General features: G+C 33.2%; 2 protein-coding genes across 6 annotated transcripts in view; one reads left to right on the forward strand and one right to left on the reverse strand.

Moving 5' to 3' along the window:
- The window catches only part of Syt1 (Synaptotagmin 1), a 176,477-nt gene that overhangs the window by 40,916 nt on the left and 116,939 nt on the right, over nucleotides 1-18,622 (forward strand). The gene's annotated exons all lie outside the window — the stretch shown is intronic.
- On the reverse strand, nucleotides 11,183-14,686 carry LOC142227259 (zinc metalloproteinase nas-15-like). The gene is made up of 2 exons (XM_075297698.1): nucleotides 14,431-14,686; nucleotides 11,183-11,906 (listed from the first exon to the last, which is right to left on the reverse strand). The coding sequence occupies exons 1-2, from the start codon at nucleotides 14,648-14,650 to the stop codon at nucleotides 11,353-11,355; spliced, it is 774 nt and encodes a 257-aa protein (XP_075153813.1). The 5' UTR covers nucleotides 14,651-14,686; the 3' UTR covers nucleotides 11,183-11,352.

The following is an 18,622-nucleotide window of genomic DNA, read 5'->3' on the forward strand; positions in this document are numbered from 1 at the left end:
CGAATCAAGAGAAAATAGTCTAAATGGACCTGAAATAATGGTTGCCACTATCACCCAACCTAGCATAGATGCACTGAAAAAATATTGTCGTGAACAAACAGATGATATTGGCAATTTTTGCTTGGCCTAGAAGGAACCAATATCCGATAAGAATTTATCAGATATTGGCTCCTTCCACAATGTGGAACAGGGTATTAAACCACACACTGTGGAACAGGGTATTAAACATTTGTGCAGATGTTTTCTAAATCTAGATGGTGACGAGATAGACAAAGGTTGTCTTTAGCTGACCGCTGAGCCGATTTAGCCAGGTCCGTCTGTCTATGAACACATTTGTGTGATTAAAGTCTTGGTAACAGTACTGAAATTTGTAACCCTAGAGATTTTGATTTTGATTTAGTTATAGCTCCCAAATATATATTTTGCACAAAATGCACTTACATATATGTTATGGTCTCAGAAGCCAGGATTTTACTCCAATTTAAGCGAGAATTTGCACAGAGTGTAGAACCACCATTCTACACCCAGAAAAAAGTGACCCCTTCTTTAAGTTAAAATGAACTAATTGTGAAGAAAGTTGAACTTCGTATAGTGCCAAAGACATTTTTATTTGTTGGTACGATGTGATTTTCGTAGAAATTAGATAGAATGCATCCATATATTAGTTAGCATTTTCCAATATTTATGTACCACTCTGCTATAGAATGAAAAAATTTAACTGAATTGAATTCATATATGGAATGAATTTAGTGAACTTTTCTCATACATTTGGAAACATCTCACATATTTTTGGTAAACCATTTACTTCAAAATTATAAACAGTTATATCTTAGTTTTTAAATATTTTATTTTTTAAAATTTTTATTTATTTATATTGGCGAATTTTTCCTTTAATAAAATACATGTTTTATTAATATATTAAATATATTTATTAAGAATCAACATCATCGACTGGCCTTGAAATATGGGTTTATTATTCCACTACATTCAATTTCCATGTAATGTTATCAACTATAAAACGTTTCTTCTTCTTGTACCTTCCAGTTTTAAACAGTTGCTGCATAACGATTTTGTCCTTCTTTTATAATTTCAATACCTAAAGGGTGGTTAAAATTTCAAGGGCCGATGTTGATTTTGAATAAAACACAAACTATTTAGGAAATTATTGTAATTTTATTTTATTATGATATATTGGTATTACTCAATTATGTGTGGAACAAAATATCGGCCAAATGGGCGCCGCGACCTCTGTGGCACACCTTCATCCGATGGTCCAAATTTTCGATGACGCTGAGGCATAATGGAGGTTCTATTATCTCATCCTTTAGCTCTTGAATTGTTGCTGGCTTATCGACGTACACCTTTTCTTCCAACTAACCCCAAAGAAAAAAAGTCCAACGGTGTCAAATCACATGATCTTGGCGGCCAATTGACATCGCCATTACGTGAGATAACACGGCCATTGAATTTGTTGCGCAAAAGAACCATTGTTTCGTTAGCTGTGTGGCAAGTGGCACCGTCCTGCTGAAACTTCATATCGTCCACATCCATATCTTCCAATTCGCGCCATAAAAAGTTCGTTATCATCTCACGATAGCGAACACCATTCACAGTAACTGCCTGACCGGCCTCGTTTTGGAAAAAATACGGCCCGATGATGCCGCCAGCACATAAACCGCACCAAACAGTCACTCTTTGTGGGTGCATTGGTTTTTCGACAATCACTCTTGGATTCTCATTCGCCCAAATGCGGCAATTCTGTTTATTGACGAATCCACTGAGGTGAAAATGTGCCTCATCACTGAAGATGATTTTCTTCGAAAATTGATCATCCACAGTTGCCATTTCTTGGAACCATTTAACACGTTGTTGGATTGTGTATCTCTCCATGGTTAAAATTGAGTAAGTCTGAAATAGAGAAATGTCAAATAAAATTCGGAAAAAAACTTGGAGATTAGGTGTGGTTCACATTCAACATCGGCCCTTACAATTTGACCATCCTTTACAAATATAAAAATTCGTAAACCAATTTTTTCACAAAAGGTTAGCGTCACTGTATGAATGTTACCTGATAATTGAAGTTTTCAAAATGTGGGGTTGTGATTGTGTTGGCGTTTTCTTTCTTTATACACTATCACAAACATTGATAGACTTATTGTTTTTTATTTATGTTCAATAATTTTCAAAAAACTAAAAATGTTCTCCATAATTTAAAATAACAAATATTTTATTTGTTATTTATTATATTATTTTACTATAATATTTTTTAACAATCACTCCGTATACCATAACAACACGATTCCAACTAAACAAGCAACCCACGCGCAAATATATCGATTACATCGATGACAGGTATCGATTAAGAAATATAAGTGTGTTTCCATAAGTTTTGAAAGGATTGAATACTTCTTAGTACGAATGAACTAAAATATTTTTCTATGCCAAGTGTTATTCGTATGTATGATAAGCTCTCTATAATAAAGTAAGTCAGTGTTATCGTTTTATAAGAAATTTTACTAAATTTAAGGAAACATGGTTTTAGATCGGTTTTTGTTTATTTTTATGTATGCTTTGTTATCAGTGAATAAAATATTCTTGTTCAGTAGTAAATTCTTATACCTCGCGAAGAAAACAGTACTAGTAAAATGTCATGCCTTTTTCTAGTTAATGAACTATTGCTAACTGCTTTCAGTTTAGGATTTTTTTTTACTGAAACAAGTAATTTTTTTTTTATTTCACACAAAATTTAACTTAACGGAAACAAATTGGCTAAATTAAATTGGTGAACATTTGTATACCCTCAACCATAGGATGGGGGTATATTAACCTTGTCATTCCGTTTTTAACATATCGAAATATTGCTCTAAGACCCCATAAAGTATATATTCTGGGTCGTGGTGAAATTTTGAGTCTATCTGAGCATGTCCGTCCGTCCGTCCGCCTGTTGAAATCACGCTAACTTCCGAACGAAACAAGCTATCGACTTGAAATTTGGCACAAGTAGTTGTTATTGATGTAGGTGAAATGGTATTGCAAATGCGCCATATCGGTCCACTTTTACGTATAACCCCCATATAAACGGACCCCCAAATTTGGCTTGCAGACCCTCTAAGAGAAGCAAATTTCATCCGATCCGGCTGAAATTTGGTACATAGTTTTAGTATATGGTATCTAACAACTATGCAAAAATTGGTCCACATCGGTCAATAATTATATATAGCCCCTATATAAACCGATCCCCCGATTTGGCTTACGGAACCTCTAAGAGAAGCAAATTTCATCCGATCCGGCTGAAATTTGGTACATGGTGTTAATATATGGTCTCTAATGACCATGCAAAAATTGGTCCACATCGGTGCATACATATATATATAGCCCCATAAAAACCGATCACCAGATTTGACCTCCGGAGCCTCTTGGAAGACCAAAATTCATCTGATTCAGTTGATATTTGGTACGTTGTGTTAATATATGGCCTCAAACACCCATGCAAAAATTAGTCGAAATCGGTTCATAATTATATATAGCCCCCATAAAACCGATCCCCGGATTTGACCTCCGGAGCCCCTTGGAAGAGCAAAATTCATCCGATTCGGTTGAAATTTGGAACGTGATGTTAGTATATGGTATCCAATAACCATGCAGGAATTGGTTCATATCAGTCCATAATTATATATAGCCCTCATATAAACCGATCCCCAGATTTGACCTCCGGTGCCTTTTGGAGAAGCAAAATTCATCCGATCTGGTTGAAATTTGGTACGTGGTGGTAGTATATGATATTTAACAACCATGCCAAAAGTGGTCCATATCAGTCCATAATCATATATAGCCCCATATAAACCGATCCCGAGATTTGGTTTTAGAGCCTCTTGGAGGAGGAAATTTCATCCGAGTCAGTTGAAATTTGGTACATTGTGCTAGTATATGGCCGTTAAGAACCATGCCTAACTAGGTCCATATCGATCTATAGTTATATGTAACCCTCAGATAAATCGATCCCCAATCACACAAAAATTGGTCCGTATAAAGTACATAATAGTATATAGCTCCCATATTAGCGACCCCCATATTTCAATTCTGGCTCTCTACGTACCGTGCAAAATTCCATATCGACTCGTAATTATTTGTAGACTCACCTACACATACCTTTTTTGTATAATATATACCACGTACGGACTAACTCACACTTTAGAAAACGATATTAAGAAGTTTTAAGATACCACAACCCAAGTAATTAGATTGTGGATGGCAGTCCTACGTAGAAGTTTCTACGCAATCCATAGTGGAGGGTACATAAGATTCGGCCTGGCCGAACTCACGGCCGTACATACTTGTTTCTTTTAGTTTTGAAGGCGCTTTTTTCCGGGTGTAGCTATGCATATCAATTTTTTTTTGATTTGGGAAAATATGGCCAAATTTAAATATTTCCCAGGGACTTTGAGGGTGTGCCATCTATGGTCCAACATAATTATATTTAGGTCATTTTTAGGAAGCAAATGATTTAAAACTAGAACAAACTATTTGAGGTGCTAAAAATAGGTATGCTTAGGGTAAAACATAACATATTTGTTTGAACAAATTCTGAAAATATATACACTCAAAAAGAAGCGAACTCTCTATTTCACTAAAGCCAATTTAACTTTATTTTAGTTCATGGAATTATTATGTTTGGAGAAAGTTTCCTTTACTCTAATAATTTTTTGTGTACGTTAGTTAAATTAACTAAAACCGAGAAAAACATATAATCAAATGAAGCATAAAGATTAACTAAATTCGTGCCTTCCACAAAATAGTTCAGAATTTCTTTAAATTTGTAAATGTTTCCAAAAATGCGTCCATCATGAACTTCGTATGTCACTAAAGACATTCTTGCAATTTTGAACTCCAAGTTTTTCCTTCAAACTACAAAATTTTCTTTAACAAGTGAAAAAACTTAGTTATGTCTAATAAATTTTCTTGAATTTGTCGAAAAATATTTACTTATTTTTATGACATCGGCGTGATGTCAACGTTTGTAATACTGTTTAGTTAAAATTTTCTACAAATATTCAAAATTTTCTACAATTAACCGAAAGTTTTCTTCCTGATGGGTTCACTGTTTTTTCAGTGTATGCTTGAAGCTTAATATATGTTACAGAAGCGATTTTTTGAGGGTGTAGTTGTAATTTGCTCTAGTCTCAGCTTCTGGGATTGGTCCACTAACTGTATGTTCTCTATTTTTCGCATATGGAATACTTAGCATGCCCGCCATACACAGGGTCGTGGGTTCGAATCCGGTTTCGACCAAACATTTTTTAGCGGTGGATTGTCCCACCTCAGTAATGCTGGAGACTTTTCCGAGTGTTTCAAAGCTCCTCTAAGTGGAACGCCTAGAAAAAAAAAGGTCCCTTGTCATGAGTTTTTGAGAGCAGCAATTTAAGTATGTGTGGACATGTGTTTTGTTTATCATTTTGGCATTATGGACACAATTTTTTTTGTTGGTTCGTCAAAAGAAATAGGAACGTACGACGAGTAAGTCAAAATATTTGGCAAGAAAGGAAATTAAAAAAAAAACAGTGGAAAATAGACAAAGGGATCTTCAGAAAAAAAAAATAAATTTAGTTCCTGTTTATTAATAAGTAGTCCAAGATGACGTACACTATCAAAAATAAAAAAGTATTAAGTTCGAGTTTTGCCGTTAAAATTATTTTTCATTTTAGCGGCAAAACTCGATCCAAAGCAACAATTGAAAAAGTTTATTTGCTTTAAAATAAATTATTAAAGATAATAAAAAGTGAAAATATGGACATTTTAGAGCGATTATGCCAACTTAATTCCGGCCGTAAAGGTAAAACTGACATTAAGTAAAAAATTTCAATAATTTCAAAATACGAGAAATTTTAAATGCATTTAAAATGTACCCAAAAAAAAGTGAACCCACCGTGGAAGAAAATGTAGGTTTATTTTAGAAAATTTTAAATAAAAAAGTTTTCTAATTGCAACATGTTACAAATAAGTTAATACTTTTTGTCAAATTGAAGAAAATTTATTAAATAATTAATTTTTTGCTCTTGTTTAAGAAAATTTCATATGTTGAAAGAAAAAATTGGATTTAAAAATTGTTCAAATGTCTTTAGCGTTATACGAAGTTCATGACAGGTACAATTTTAGTAAAATTTACTCATTTGAGAGACTTATGAACTCAATTTAAGCAAACTTCTGCCATTTTAAGAAAATATGAACTATTTTATTTCTTAGTAAAATTGTGCACTATATTTGTATACAACTTTCTTTCTTATTTTTAGTTCACGTCATTAAAGTTAGCAAAAAATTATTCAAATAAAGAACATTTACTCATATTGTGCAAAATTTAAAAAAATCAACTAATCATCATGAACTAAAATAAAGTTCAGTTGGCATTAGAGCCCCCTTTTTTCTGGGTGTAGTGTTAAATGCTATTAATAAATAGTTCACGTCTAAATAAACTTATGTGTATATTGTAAAATTATGTATGTTTATACTCGACTTCACGTTCTTCTTTTTGGTAGAGTTTTTTGAATTTCTTCGAAAATTTCAAACTTTTATACCAAAACCATTTTTTTGTTACAAAATTGTTATTTTTGCAATTAAAAAAATTATATTTTATCCAAAAGCTCAGTCCATTTCGTTTATATCAAGCACTGTTCTTTGCTGACTGTAAATCTTTAGTAACACAAGTTTCATTGTAAAAATTAAATTTAATAATATGTAAATATAAATACAAAAATACAAAAAAAATTATTTGGTGTTCGGTCGGAGCAGGATTTGAACCCAGGACCCTTTGCATGCAAGGCGGACATGCTAACGACTGCTTCACGTGGTCAACAAATATATGTTTCTGTTGAATAATTTTAAGTTTGCATGAGCTCGTGGGCGCTGCAAACTATGCTATATAAATGTAACTTATAACGATAATTGTCGACTGGTGACTATAACAGCTACGTAGACCAGTGGATAGTGTGTTGGCTTACAAACTGTATGGTTTTCGGTTCGATTTTCTATCCAGGCGAAATGTACAATTAAAAAAATTTATAAAATTGAATAATTTCTTCAACAATATTTGTAATACCGGAAAAGGTGAAAAGAACTAAAAAATTTCGTGGAAGTGAAAATTATGTGAGGGAATGAGCACATTCTTCTATGGGGAAAATTCTTCCAAGCATATAATATTTTTGGGCTCAAAATGCTTCCAAACATATAATATATTTAGTATCCAATAACATATGTGCTTCCCGCAAAACATGTTTGGAACATATGTTAAAGAAGCGATTTTTTTTTTGAGGGTGCAGTTCACCACCGTGATATCACAATGGACTGAATAGTTTAAGTGAGCCTGAAATATCGGGCTGCCACAAAAACTTTGGAATTGTAAGTAAAGGCCCAACTTTAAACGCACATCCAAAAATGTCCACCCAAAGGTGTTCTTTATTTTAACTAATCAGGAAGCTCTTTTAATGCATTTTTGTTTTTCTAACTCGCTTTATTCATATTTTTAAAGGGTACTTTTAACTTCCCAGCAAAAAAGAGCTTCCAAAAAAGTAGCTTGGATCCCCAATCTGTGATCCGGAAGTAGTGCAAACTTGGATCATCTCCAATGAATTTTACACGGGCTTGTCATAGGACGGAATTACTCCCTTTTTGGATCATTTGCATTGTGTTAAAAGTTGTGCCCTGGAAGTTAATTTGAATGATGAAATTTAAAAAGCGAAAAAAAAAATTTTTTTCAACCAATTTCACTTTTTTTCATCCATATGTTTTATTACACTATTATTTTCCTATTATCTAATTTTTAGAATTTGAAAAACTTTTTCGCTCCGACCAGGGATTGAACCTGGGTTTACTGGCACCATAACAGAACGCCTTAGCACACTCAGCCACAAACGCCATTGAACATAAAGCGTCGAAAGGTCAATTCAAATGTTTGTGATATGATCGTAATACGACACCAAGGATTAACATTCTAATTGCTTCTCGAGATGTTCTTTATTAGTATGAACGATAAAAAAATATTTTTTTATGTTATGCATTGTTTTTATTTTTTATTTTCGGCATATATTTTAGTATAAATATATTTTTTCCATTAAAAATTAACCAAAAAATTAAAAATTCTCGTAATTTGCAAAACCTTCTAAAAAGAACTTCCATGGAAGCGAAAAAGTCAAACGGCACAGGTTCAAATCCCAGCGGGGAATTTTTTTATTATTATTTTTTTTACTTTTTTATTAATTTTCTATTTTTTTTTAAATTTTTTTATTAGTTTTCTATTATTTTGTAAAATTTAATTGTCCAAAATTTGCACTTAAAATAGCCTGAGTGCGTTCTTTCTAATACTTGTCCATAAGGACTGCATCGGAAGTAGAAAAAAATCATTGGGGGATCCCAAGATGCGCTTTACAAGAAATGTTTGTGTACTTGTCCAAAAGGACTGCATCGGAAGTTGGAAAAACTCGATGGGGGATTCTGGGATGGGCTTTAAAAGAAATGTTTGTGGAACAACTTCCAATTTTTTTTGCTGGGTTTTGTTGGTTTCAAAAAGTTTATAAACAGAGTTAGAATTAACAAAATGGTACAAATTATTTAAATTTAGTCGAAAAAAAGCTAAATCCATTGTAGAAAAATTAAGAATTTGTGAAAACTTGTGAGGTCAAGCGTTTCAGACAATCTGCCAAAAAAAACAAAAATTATTTATTTATCAAAATATCACAAAATTTGTTAACTCACATCCAAAACATTGAATTCGTATCACTTAAGAAGCGATGCAAATTCAGTGTAACGGCTGTTGAAATGCTGGACATTCGTTCTGTGACAGGCCCATGTAAAATTTATCGCATCAGCGCCAATTTTTGCACCACTTCCGAATCCAAAAAGAACATTTTCAGTACTTTTTTGGTGACGCTTTTTTGCTGGTTAACCTAATTTTAACATTTTTAGTTTCAAATAGGTTAAGAAGAGAGTACGAATTCATAAAATGGCACAAAGCATTTAAATTTTGTCGAAAAACATGCTAAATCCAATCTGAACAAGTATATACGGCCGTAAGTTCGGACAGGCCGAATCTTATGTACAATCCACCATGGATTGCTTAGAAACTTCTACGAAAGACTGTCATCCACAATCGAATTACTTGGGTTGTGGTATCTTAAAACTTCTTAACATCGTTTTCTAAATTGTGTGTTAGTCCACACGTGGTATATATTAGACCCAAAAAGGTATATATAGGTAAGTCTACAAATAATTACGAACCGATATGGACTTTTGCAAATTTCAAGCAGATCGGATGAATTTTGCTTCTCCAAAAGGCACCGGAGTTCGAATCTGGGGATCGGTTTATATGGGAGTTATATATAATTATGGACTGATAGGAACCAATTCCTGCATGGTTGTTGGATACCATATACTAACATCACGTACCGAATTTCAACCGAATGGGAAGAATTATGCTCTTCCAAGGGGCTTTGGAGGTCAAATCTGGGGATCGGTTTATATGGGGCCTATATATAATTATGGACCGATATCGACCAATTTTTGCATGAGAGTTTGAGGCCATATATTAACACCACGTACCAAATTTCAACTGAATCAGATGACTTTTGGTCTTCCAAGAGGCTCCGGAGGTCAAATCTGGTGATCGGTTTATATGGGGGCTATATATAATTATGGACCGATGTGGACCAATTTTTGCATGGTTGTTAGAGACCATATACTAATACCATGTACCAAATTTCAGCCGGATCGGATGAAATTTGCTTCTCTTAGCGGCCTCGCAATCCAAATCGGGGGATCGGTTTATATGGGGGCTATATATAATTATGGACCGATGTGGACCAATTTTTGCATGGTTATTAGAGACCATATACTAACACCATGTACCAAATTTCAGCCGGATCGGATGAAATTTGCTTCTCTTATAGGCCTCACAAGCCAAATTTGGGGGTACGTTTATATGGGGGCTATACGTAAAAGTGGACCGATATGGCCCATTTGCAATACCATCCGACCTACATCAATAACAACTACTTGTGCCAAGTTTTAAGTCGATAGCTTGTTTCGTTCGGAAGTTAGCGTGATTTCAACAGACGGACGGACATGCTCAGATCGACTCAGAATTTCACCACGACCCAGAATATATATACTTTATGGGGTCTTAGAGCAATATTTCGATGTGTTTCAAACGAAATGACAAAGTTAATATACCCCCCATCCTGTGGTAGAGGGTATAAAAAATTTTGAATTTTTGAAAATATTTGAGGTCAAACTTTTGCGACAAGCGTTCGAATCCATTAAAAAGAATAAAAAACTATAAAAATTATTTATTTCACAAAATATCACAGAATTTTGTAATTTACGCCCAAAACATTGAATTCGGATCACACCTAAAGAAATGATGCAAATTCAGTGCAACGGCTGTTGAAATGGAGGACTTCCGTCCTATGACAAACCCATGTTAAATTCATAGCATCTGCGCCAATTTTGCACCACTTCCGGATCCAAAAAGAACATTTTCATTACTTTTTTGGCGACACTTTTTTTGCTGGGTCGTTTTTTCATATATTAAGTTCGTAATTTTAACTTTTTGTGTTTCGAATAGGTTAAAAATACAGTAAGAATTAATAAAATGATTCAAGATATTAAAATTTTGTCGAAAAAAAATGCAACATCCATTCCAGAAAAATTGCGAATTTTTGTAAATCAAACGTCTCAGACAAGCGTTAGAATGCATTAAAAATCATATATATATATATATATATATATATATATATATATATATATATATATATATATATATATATATATATATATATATATATATATATATATATATATATATATATATATATATATATATATATATATATATATATATTTTTTTTTTTTTTTTTTTTTTTTTTAATTATGTATATTTGATTATGTATTTATATTATGTTTAATTGGTGCACATCCGTCCTATGATAAACCTATATTAAATTCATAGCTTCAGCGCCAATTTTGCACCACTTCCGAATCCAAAAAGAACATTTTCAGTACTTTTTTGGTGACGCTTTTTTTGCTGGGTTGGGAATTCGTAGCTTTATTAGAAAATTCCAAAAAACCTAAACCCTTTTTGCCATATCCTAATGCTGGTGCTTTTTCCTCTACATAATTGCAATAAAACTTAATGATATTGTAAGATTTTGCTTATTTTCTTATGATTTAAAGACTTTTAGTAAAATCAAATGTATTTATGTTTTTCAACTGTTCCTTATTTAGAATATTTAATATAAAGAATTTGGATGTTGTATTCACAAATCATTAATAAAAACATAATCATATAAATGTTCTCTCTGCTAGACCCTAAGGCTCTACTGTGGTTGTAGACTCCATCGGACAATTATACATGGTATTCAATTTTTTAACATCTGGTTTACTTAATTCAACTCTTTGACCAATGGTAGCACTACTATCATGTGTCGTTATTGTTGGCTGATTATTGACCGAGGATGCTTTCTTTCCAACGTGCATGATACTTTTATAATCATAGCCAAAACCATAATGGCTTACTGTGTTATTATCTAGTTTTCGGAAATTGAGTTCTTGTCCTGGAGTGATATTTTCCCAATTGATAGTGACGTAATCATCACGATCGTATGACATGTGTTCGTGAAAGAATCCCAAAGCATGAAAAAGTTCATGTACAATGACAAAAACCTTATTACAGTGCGGTGCTCCAGTATACAAATTTAACCTTTGGGCTCCACCGCCACGACCAACTCTAGAACTGCAACCAGTTACTTCGGAAACAATATTCACAAAGTCAGCGGTTGTTTCATTTGCTTCAACAAATCGGATACAGGAAGCCGATTCCACTATATTCATGGCTGTCGTAATATTATTCACGAACAATGAATCTGAAAATAAAATAATTATGAATTTGACTATTTTTTGAATGCATATTCTAACAGCTGATCTAACCATAATATACAGGCTAATGGTAAGGTAGAAAATCCTATTTGTCAGTTCTTTTTACCGTTGAATTGAAAGTATTTTAAAAATTAAAAAATTTTAAATTTCATTAAGATATTTGCAGCAAATGGGATTTTTTTTTTTTCAAAAAAAAAATAAAAATACAAAAAATTAATTTTTTGTTATCCTTCAATTGGATTAATTTTTGACAAGTATATATGGCCGTAAGTTCGGCCAAGCCGAATCTTATGTACCCTCCACCATGAATTGCGTAGAAACTTCTACGAAAGACTGTCATCCACAATCGAATTACTTGGATTGTGATATCTTAAATCGTTTTCTAAATTGTGAGTTAGTCCATACGTGGTATATATTAGACAAAAAAGGTATGTATAAATAGGTAAGTCTACAAATACGGTACGTAGGGAGATCGCTTATATGGGGGCTATACACAATTATGAATCGATTTATCTGAGGGCTATATATATCTGAGGGCTATATATAACTATAGACCGATATGAACCTAGTTAGGCATGGTTGTTAACGGCCATATACTAGCACAATGTACCAAATTTCAACTGACCTGGATGAAATTTGCTCCTCCAAGAGGTTCCAAAACCAAATCTCGGGATCGGTTTATATGGGGGCTATATATGATTATGGACTGATATGGACCATAGGGGCTATATATGATTATGGACTGATATGGACGTAGGAAATTTTACTAACGTCTATCACCCAAAAATTTATGGCGATTTCGATTGGGAAAAAGGGTGCAACATTCTCGAAATTGATAGCAAAATATGAAGGACACTGTGATAGATTTTGGATACTGTATCTCTCACAATATTGGGAATTAAAAATAACTTTGGAATGACGCTATCATTTGGTCGAAAATGCAATAAGGTAAAAAGTAGGGTAACAACATGGCAACATATTTTTTGCGAATCGAAAACGCCATTAAATTTAAAAGAGAATTCTGTCTTAAAAGTATCCTTACTTCAAATCTCCGTTTGTTTGGCTCGAAACCAATACCAAAATCATTAATGTAAACACAAAATCTTTGGAACCGTGCATGCTTTTTTTTCAGTGTGTCCTTCCAAGAGGCTGCGGTGATAAAATTTGGCGTTCAGTGGGGGCCTATATAGTTATGAATGGATATGGATAAATTTTTGCATAGAAATTAGAGGGAATATACTGATATTACATAGCGAATTTCGGATGAGATTTGCTCTTCCAGGAGTCTCCGATGGTCACATTTGGGGTTCGGTTTATATGGGGCTTATATATAATTATGGACCGATATGGAACAATTTTTGTTTTTTTTTTTTTTTGGGCTATACCTAACAATGATTCAACATGGCCCATTTGCAATATCATCCGATCTATATCTACAACAACTACTTATACCAAGTTTCAAGGCGATAGCTTGTTTCGTTCGGTAGTTAGCGTGATGTCCACAGACGGATGGACAGTTGGACAGACGAACGGGCGGACATCGCTAGATGGACTCAAAACTTCAACACGACGCAGAATAGTGTATATACTGACACCAATATTTCGATGTGTTACACATGGAATGACAAAGCTAGTATACCCTATGGTGGAGGGTATACAAATCGCAAATACTAAGAAATGGAAATGTCATTTAGAAGTTAGTGAAATCTTTGATTTTCATTGAAATTGAGTTTTCCATTCTAGTAGAGGTTTGGTATCACCGTAGTCTACGGAAGTCTGTAGAAAAATAAATAAACTTTTCTCATTACCATTACAATGACAATGGACAGAGAACTGCAACCGGTGGCTTTTTTCGTATTGCAATCTTACCCACAAAATGTCGGTGGCAGTGAGTAAGACACCAATTCCCATGCGATCTTTTACAATGATACAAATGCGAGAATAAAAACACCACCAGTATATAACAATGTTCATATGCAGTGTCTTGCAATATTAAACCAATCGACAGCGTAACAACGCTCGGTAAACAAAAAACGAGTGTGACACTTAAGTGTGATTGCACGCAACAACAACAATTACCAGCAGTTGGCATTAGCTCAAGAGAATTGAGAGAGTATCAAATAAGCGAATATCAAACTGCTCAGATATGGGTAACCAATTTGTGTGATAGCTTTACTACGGTGTTTTCGAGAGACCAACACTCATACTAACAAACACCGACAGTCGTCGGTTGCATTGGATATTGGTGGTTGAATTTTTTTTTACCAATTGGTGTTTTAAGATTGCAAATATTGGTGTTTACTAAATACACTGGTCGGTTGCGATAGATCGCAGCCGTTCTCTGGTCCGAAGGGCATTTCTCATTACAGTGAAGGTTTGAAAGACTTACTTTACCAGAATGCAATACACACTAATATAAGGGTTTATATATAGGATTGCCCGAATTAGCCTGAATTTATCCTTCACCATTGGTTATCCTGCTAAAAAACACATTAATAGAACATATCTTACCAAACACACTCGATATCTTGAAATACAAGATGCCACCGGGCCATAGAGCGGCAGGACTTGTTACTGCGCCTCTGGTTAAAGGAAGAATCATATCGTCCGACAAAAAATCGTCTGTATCAAACTCCCCATCATTGGGATAATCCAAAGGAGCACTCCATATAGTAACGAATATAGTGGATAAAAATCCAATGACAGAAAAGGAACCACGTAGAAGAACCATTTTAATTCACTTGTTCTTGCTTGCTGATGTGAGAGTACAAAATAGAATTCATTTTATAGCAAAATCCAAAATGCATTGGCTACCTAAGGGAGTTCAGCGGACGCGAATCTCTATCACACATTTTTCAGACACTTAATACCATCAACATTATCTAAATTACTTAGGTGTCATATTTATAAGACACCCTAATAATAGTAACAAAAGATCATATACTCGTATTATATTAAAGTATTATTTCCACGAATCTTCTATCATACGATGTCAAATAAGAAGCATGGTTAATCTCAATTCTCCTTTCTATTACCGAAAGCCATTTGACTGAGACATTTGAATTTATTGCTAGCCATCTTTTTTTTCATGACGTTTTTACACTGAAAAAACAGTGAACCCACTAGGATGGAAAATTTTCGTTAAATGTAGAAAAAATTAACTATACTGTATCACAAACGCTGATATCATGCAAATTTCACTATAATAAGTAAATTTTTTTGAAAATTTTAAGAAAATTTATTATACATAATTATTTTTTTATACCCTCCATCATAGGATGGGGGTATATTAACTTTGTCATTCCGTTTGTAACACATCGAAATATTGCTCTAAGACCCCATAAAGTATATATATTCTGGGTCGTAGTGAAATTCTGAGTCGATCTAAGCATGTCCGTCCGTCCGTCCGTCTGTTGAAATCACGCTAACTTCCGAACGAAACAAGCTATCGACTTGAAACTTGGCACAAGTAGTTGTTATCGATGTAGGTCGTATGGTATTGAAAATGGCCATATCGGTCCACTTTTACGTATAGCCCCCATATAAAGGGACCCTCAGATTTGGCTTGTGGAGCCTCTAACAGAAGCATATTTCATCCGATCCGGCTGAAATTTAGTATATGGTGTTGGTATATGGTCTCTAACAACCATGCAAAAATTGGTCCACATCGGTTCATAATTATATATAGCCCCCATATAAACCGATCCCCAGATTTGGCTTGCGAAGTCTCCAAGAGAAGCAAATTTCATCCAATCCGGTTGTAATTTGGAACATGGTGTTAGTATATGATCTTTAACAACCATGCCAGAATTGGTCCATAATTATATATAGCCCCCATATAAAAAGTTCTCCAGATTTGACCTCCGGAGCCTCTTGGAGGAGCAAAATTCATCCGATCCAGTTCAAATTAGGAACGTGGTGTTAGTATATGGTCGCTAACAACCATACCAAAATTGGTCCAATCACACAAAAATTGGTCCATATCGGTTCATAATCATGGTTGCCACTAGAGCCAAAAATAATCTACCAAAATTTTATTTCTATAGAAAATGTTGTTAAAATTTTATTTCTATAGAAAATTTTGTCAAAATTTTATTTCTAGAGAACATTTTATTAAAATTTTATTCGGTTCATAATAAAATTTTCATCATTGTCAAAATTTTATTTCTATAGAAAATTTTGTCAAAATTTTATTTCTATAGAAAATTTTGTTCAAATTTTATTGGGTTCATAATCATGGTTGCGACTCGAGCCAAAAATAATCTGCCAAGATTTTATTTCTATAGAATATTTTGTCAAAAGTTTATTTCTATAGAATATTTTGTTAAATTTTTATTTCTGTAGAAATGTTTGTCAGCATTTTCTTTCTACAGAAAATTTTGTCAAAATTTTTATTTCTATAGAAAATTTTGTGAAAATTTTATTTCTATAGAAAATTCTGTTAAAATTTTATTTCTGTAGAAAATTTTGTCAAAATTTTATGTCTACTTTGTCAAATTGAATTATAAACGTATTGAATCGATCTTTTTTGATTTAATATATACCACGTATGGACTTACATACAATTTAGAAGATGGTGTTACGAGGTCTTAAGATACCTTGCCATCGGCAAGCGTTACCGCAACTTAAGTTATTCGATTGTGGATGGCAGTGTTTAGAAGAAGTTTCTACGCAATCCATGATGGAGGGTACATACGCTTCGGCCTGGCCGAACTTACGGCCGTATATACCTGTTTTAATTGACTTTGGTTTGCTTTAATACTATAATTTCTGTGATTGAAAACATTTCAACTAAAAATTAATTGTATCAATTAATTTGGTAATGGAATACAAAAAATATTTTTTTTGTGTATCAACAATTATCAGAATTGATTCAAGGAATTCACTAAATCCACTGTGAATGATACTCAAAAATCTCCTAAAAGTGAAATGTTTGTATGAATGAACCTTTTCTTGGAAGGTTGAAGTGTAATGGTCGAATTTACAATGTCCCAATCTAAAATGAGTTCCCAGCAAAAAAATTTGGAAGTTCTTCCAAAGGCACAACTTTAAAAGTACTTCCAGAAGATGCACTACAAATGATGTTCTTTATTTTAAGTAACCAGGAAGTTCTTTTAATTCAATTTTTTATAACTTTTTTTTTCATACTTTTAATGGGTAATTTTACATTTTTTTAATTTTTTTTGTTAGGTTAAAAACAGAGTAAGAATTCACAAAATGGTACAAATCATTTAAATTTTGTCGAAAAAAATGCTAAATCCAATTTGAAAACATTGTGAATTTTTGAAAATATGTGAGGTAAAAAGTTTCCGACAAGCGTTAAAATCCATTAAAAATTATAAGAATTATTTATCTGACAAAATATCACAGATTTGTTTAATTTACATCCAAAACATTGAATTCGGATCACACCTAAAGTAGTAATGCAAATTCAACGGCTTTTGAAATGGAGGACTTCCGTCCTATGACAAGCCCATGTTAAATTCATCGCTTCTGCGTCAATTTTGCACCACTTCCGGATCCAAAAAGAACATTTTCTTTACTTTTTTGAAGACGCTTTTTTTGCTGGGTTATGATAATCAAATTGTTTGAGTTTATGTGTGTAGAGAGATGAAGTCTGGAGAGATGGAATTCACTCTTGCCAACCTCTGGAGTGATAGTGGACTGTATAGGGAATAGGCCTCTGGAATTTACTTCCCACCAGCAGGGACTATAACAAAAGGGGAGAGGAGATCAACCACGGAATGTTTTGCCAAACATAATATCTCAGGGAAGAGTTATTATGGGCAAGTGAACCACAAAGACAAAAAACGAATATTAGGGTTCAATTCGTACAAGTTTATTGGGTCTGTTCTATGCTCACCGTTGAAGTATAAAATGCAATTGAGTGATTTCTAAATTTGGCTTTAATTTGTTTTCTTTCGTTTGTTCTTTTGATGAAACACCAAATATTGGAAAAACATGTAAAATTCTATACATCCACATCTTTTTTTGTAATGCAAATTGACTGATTTGTACGGTAATTCTCGTTTTCCAAAAAGAAATTGAGTCACTTGACTGCGCAATTGAGTGGAATGACTGCGCACTGCAAATAAACAACGCCATGGTGAATTATCAAGGTATGTCTCTATTTTAATTGGTCTATGCTACAACATTTTCACATATGAGTAATGGCTTATAAGTCTAAACTCATAAGTTTGGACAAAATATTTACATTTTCAGATAGTATTAATCATGTATATCTACATCCCCAAAAAAATAGCATCTGTGACACATTGTGTTTCAAGCATATACATTTTCAGAATTTGTTGAAATAAAAACAATTAAATTAAAGCAAGGATACAATTACGACACATTTAAATTTGAGTTTTGAATAAATTTTACTAGGAGACAAACTTAAATTTACTAGGTTTTTTATGATTTTTTTTTCACGTGCCATTTAAAAACGTGCTAACGAGAAGTCCTATTTTTGAGGGGTTTTTTATACAAAAAATTCTGAAAATTCAGAAAATACATAAAGATAAAGACGATTTCATTAATTTTGAAGAATTATTAAAACCAAGGATATTTTGCAGTGTACTTAATTTTAGATAAAAATTCGGGAATACTTGAAGGAGAAAGAAAAGTAAAAAAGCAAAATCATTTGTAGGATTTGAATCCGCGATCAAGGCACAACGACACAGCCGAGGCACATCCTTTTAGA

The sequence above is a fragment of the Haematobia irritans genome, chromosome 2 (genome assembly GCF_050003625.1).
Source record: "Haematobia irritans isolate KBUSLIRL chromosome 2, ASM5000362v1, whole genome shotgun sequence".
NCBI classification, from domain to species: Eukaryota; Metazoa; Arthropoda; class Insecta; order Diptera; family Muscidae; genus Haematobia; species Haematobia irritans.

Excerpts from the sequence above, each read along its gene's own strand:
- LOC142227259 (XM_075297698.1), bottom strand. The coding sequence starts at position 14,650 with ATGGTTCTTCTACGTGGTTCCTTTTCTGTCATTGGATTTTTATCCACT. Across the intron at positions 11,907-14,430 it reads CAAGATATCGAGTGTGTTTG|ATTCATTGTTCGTGAATAAT; the intron begins GTAAGATATGTT and ends TTTTATTTTCAG.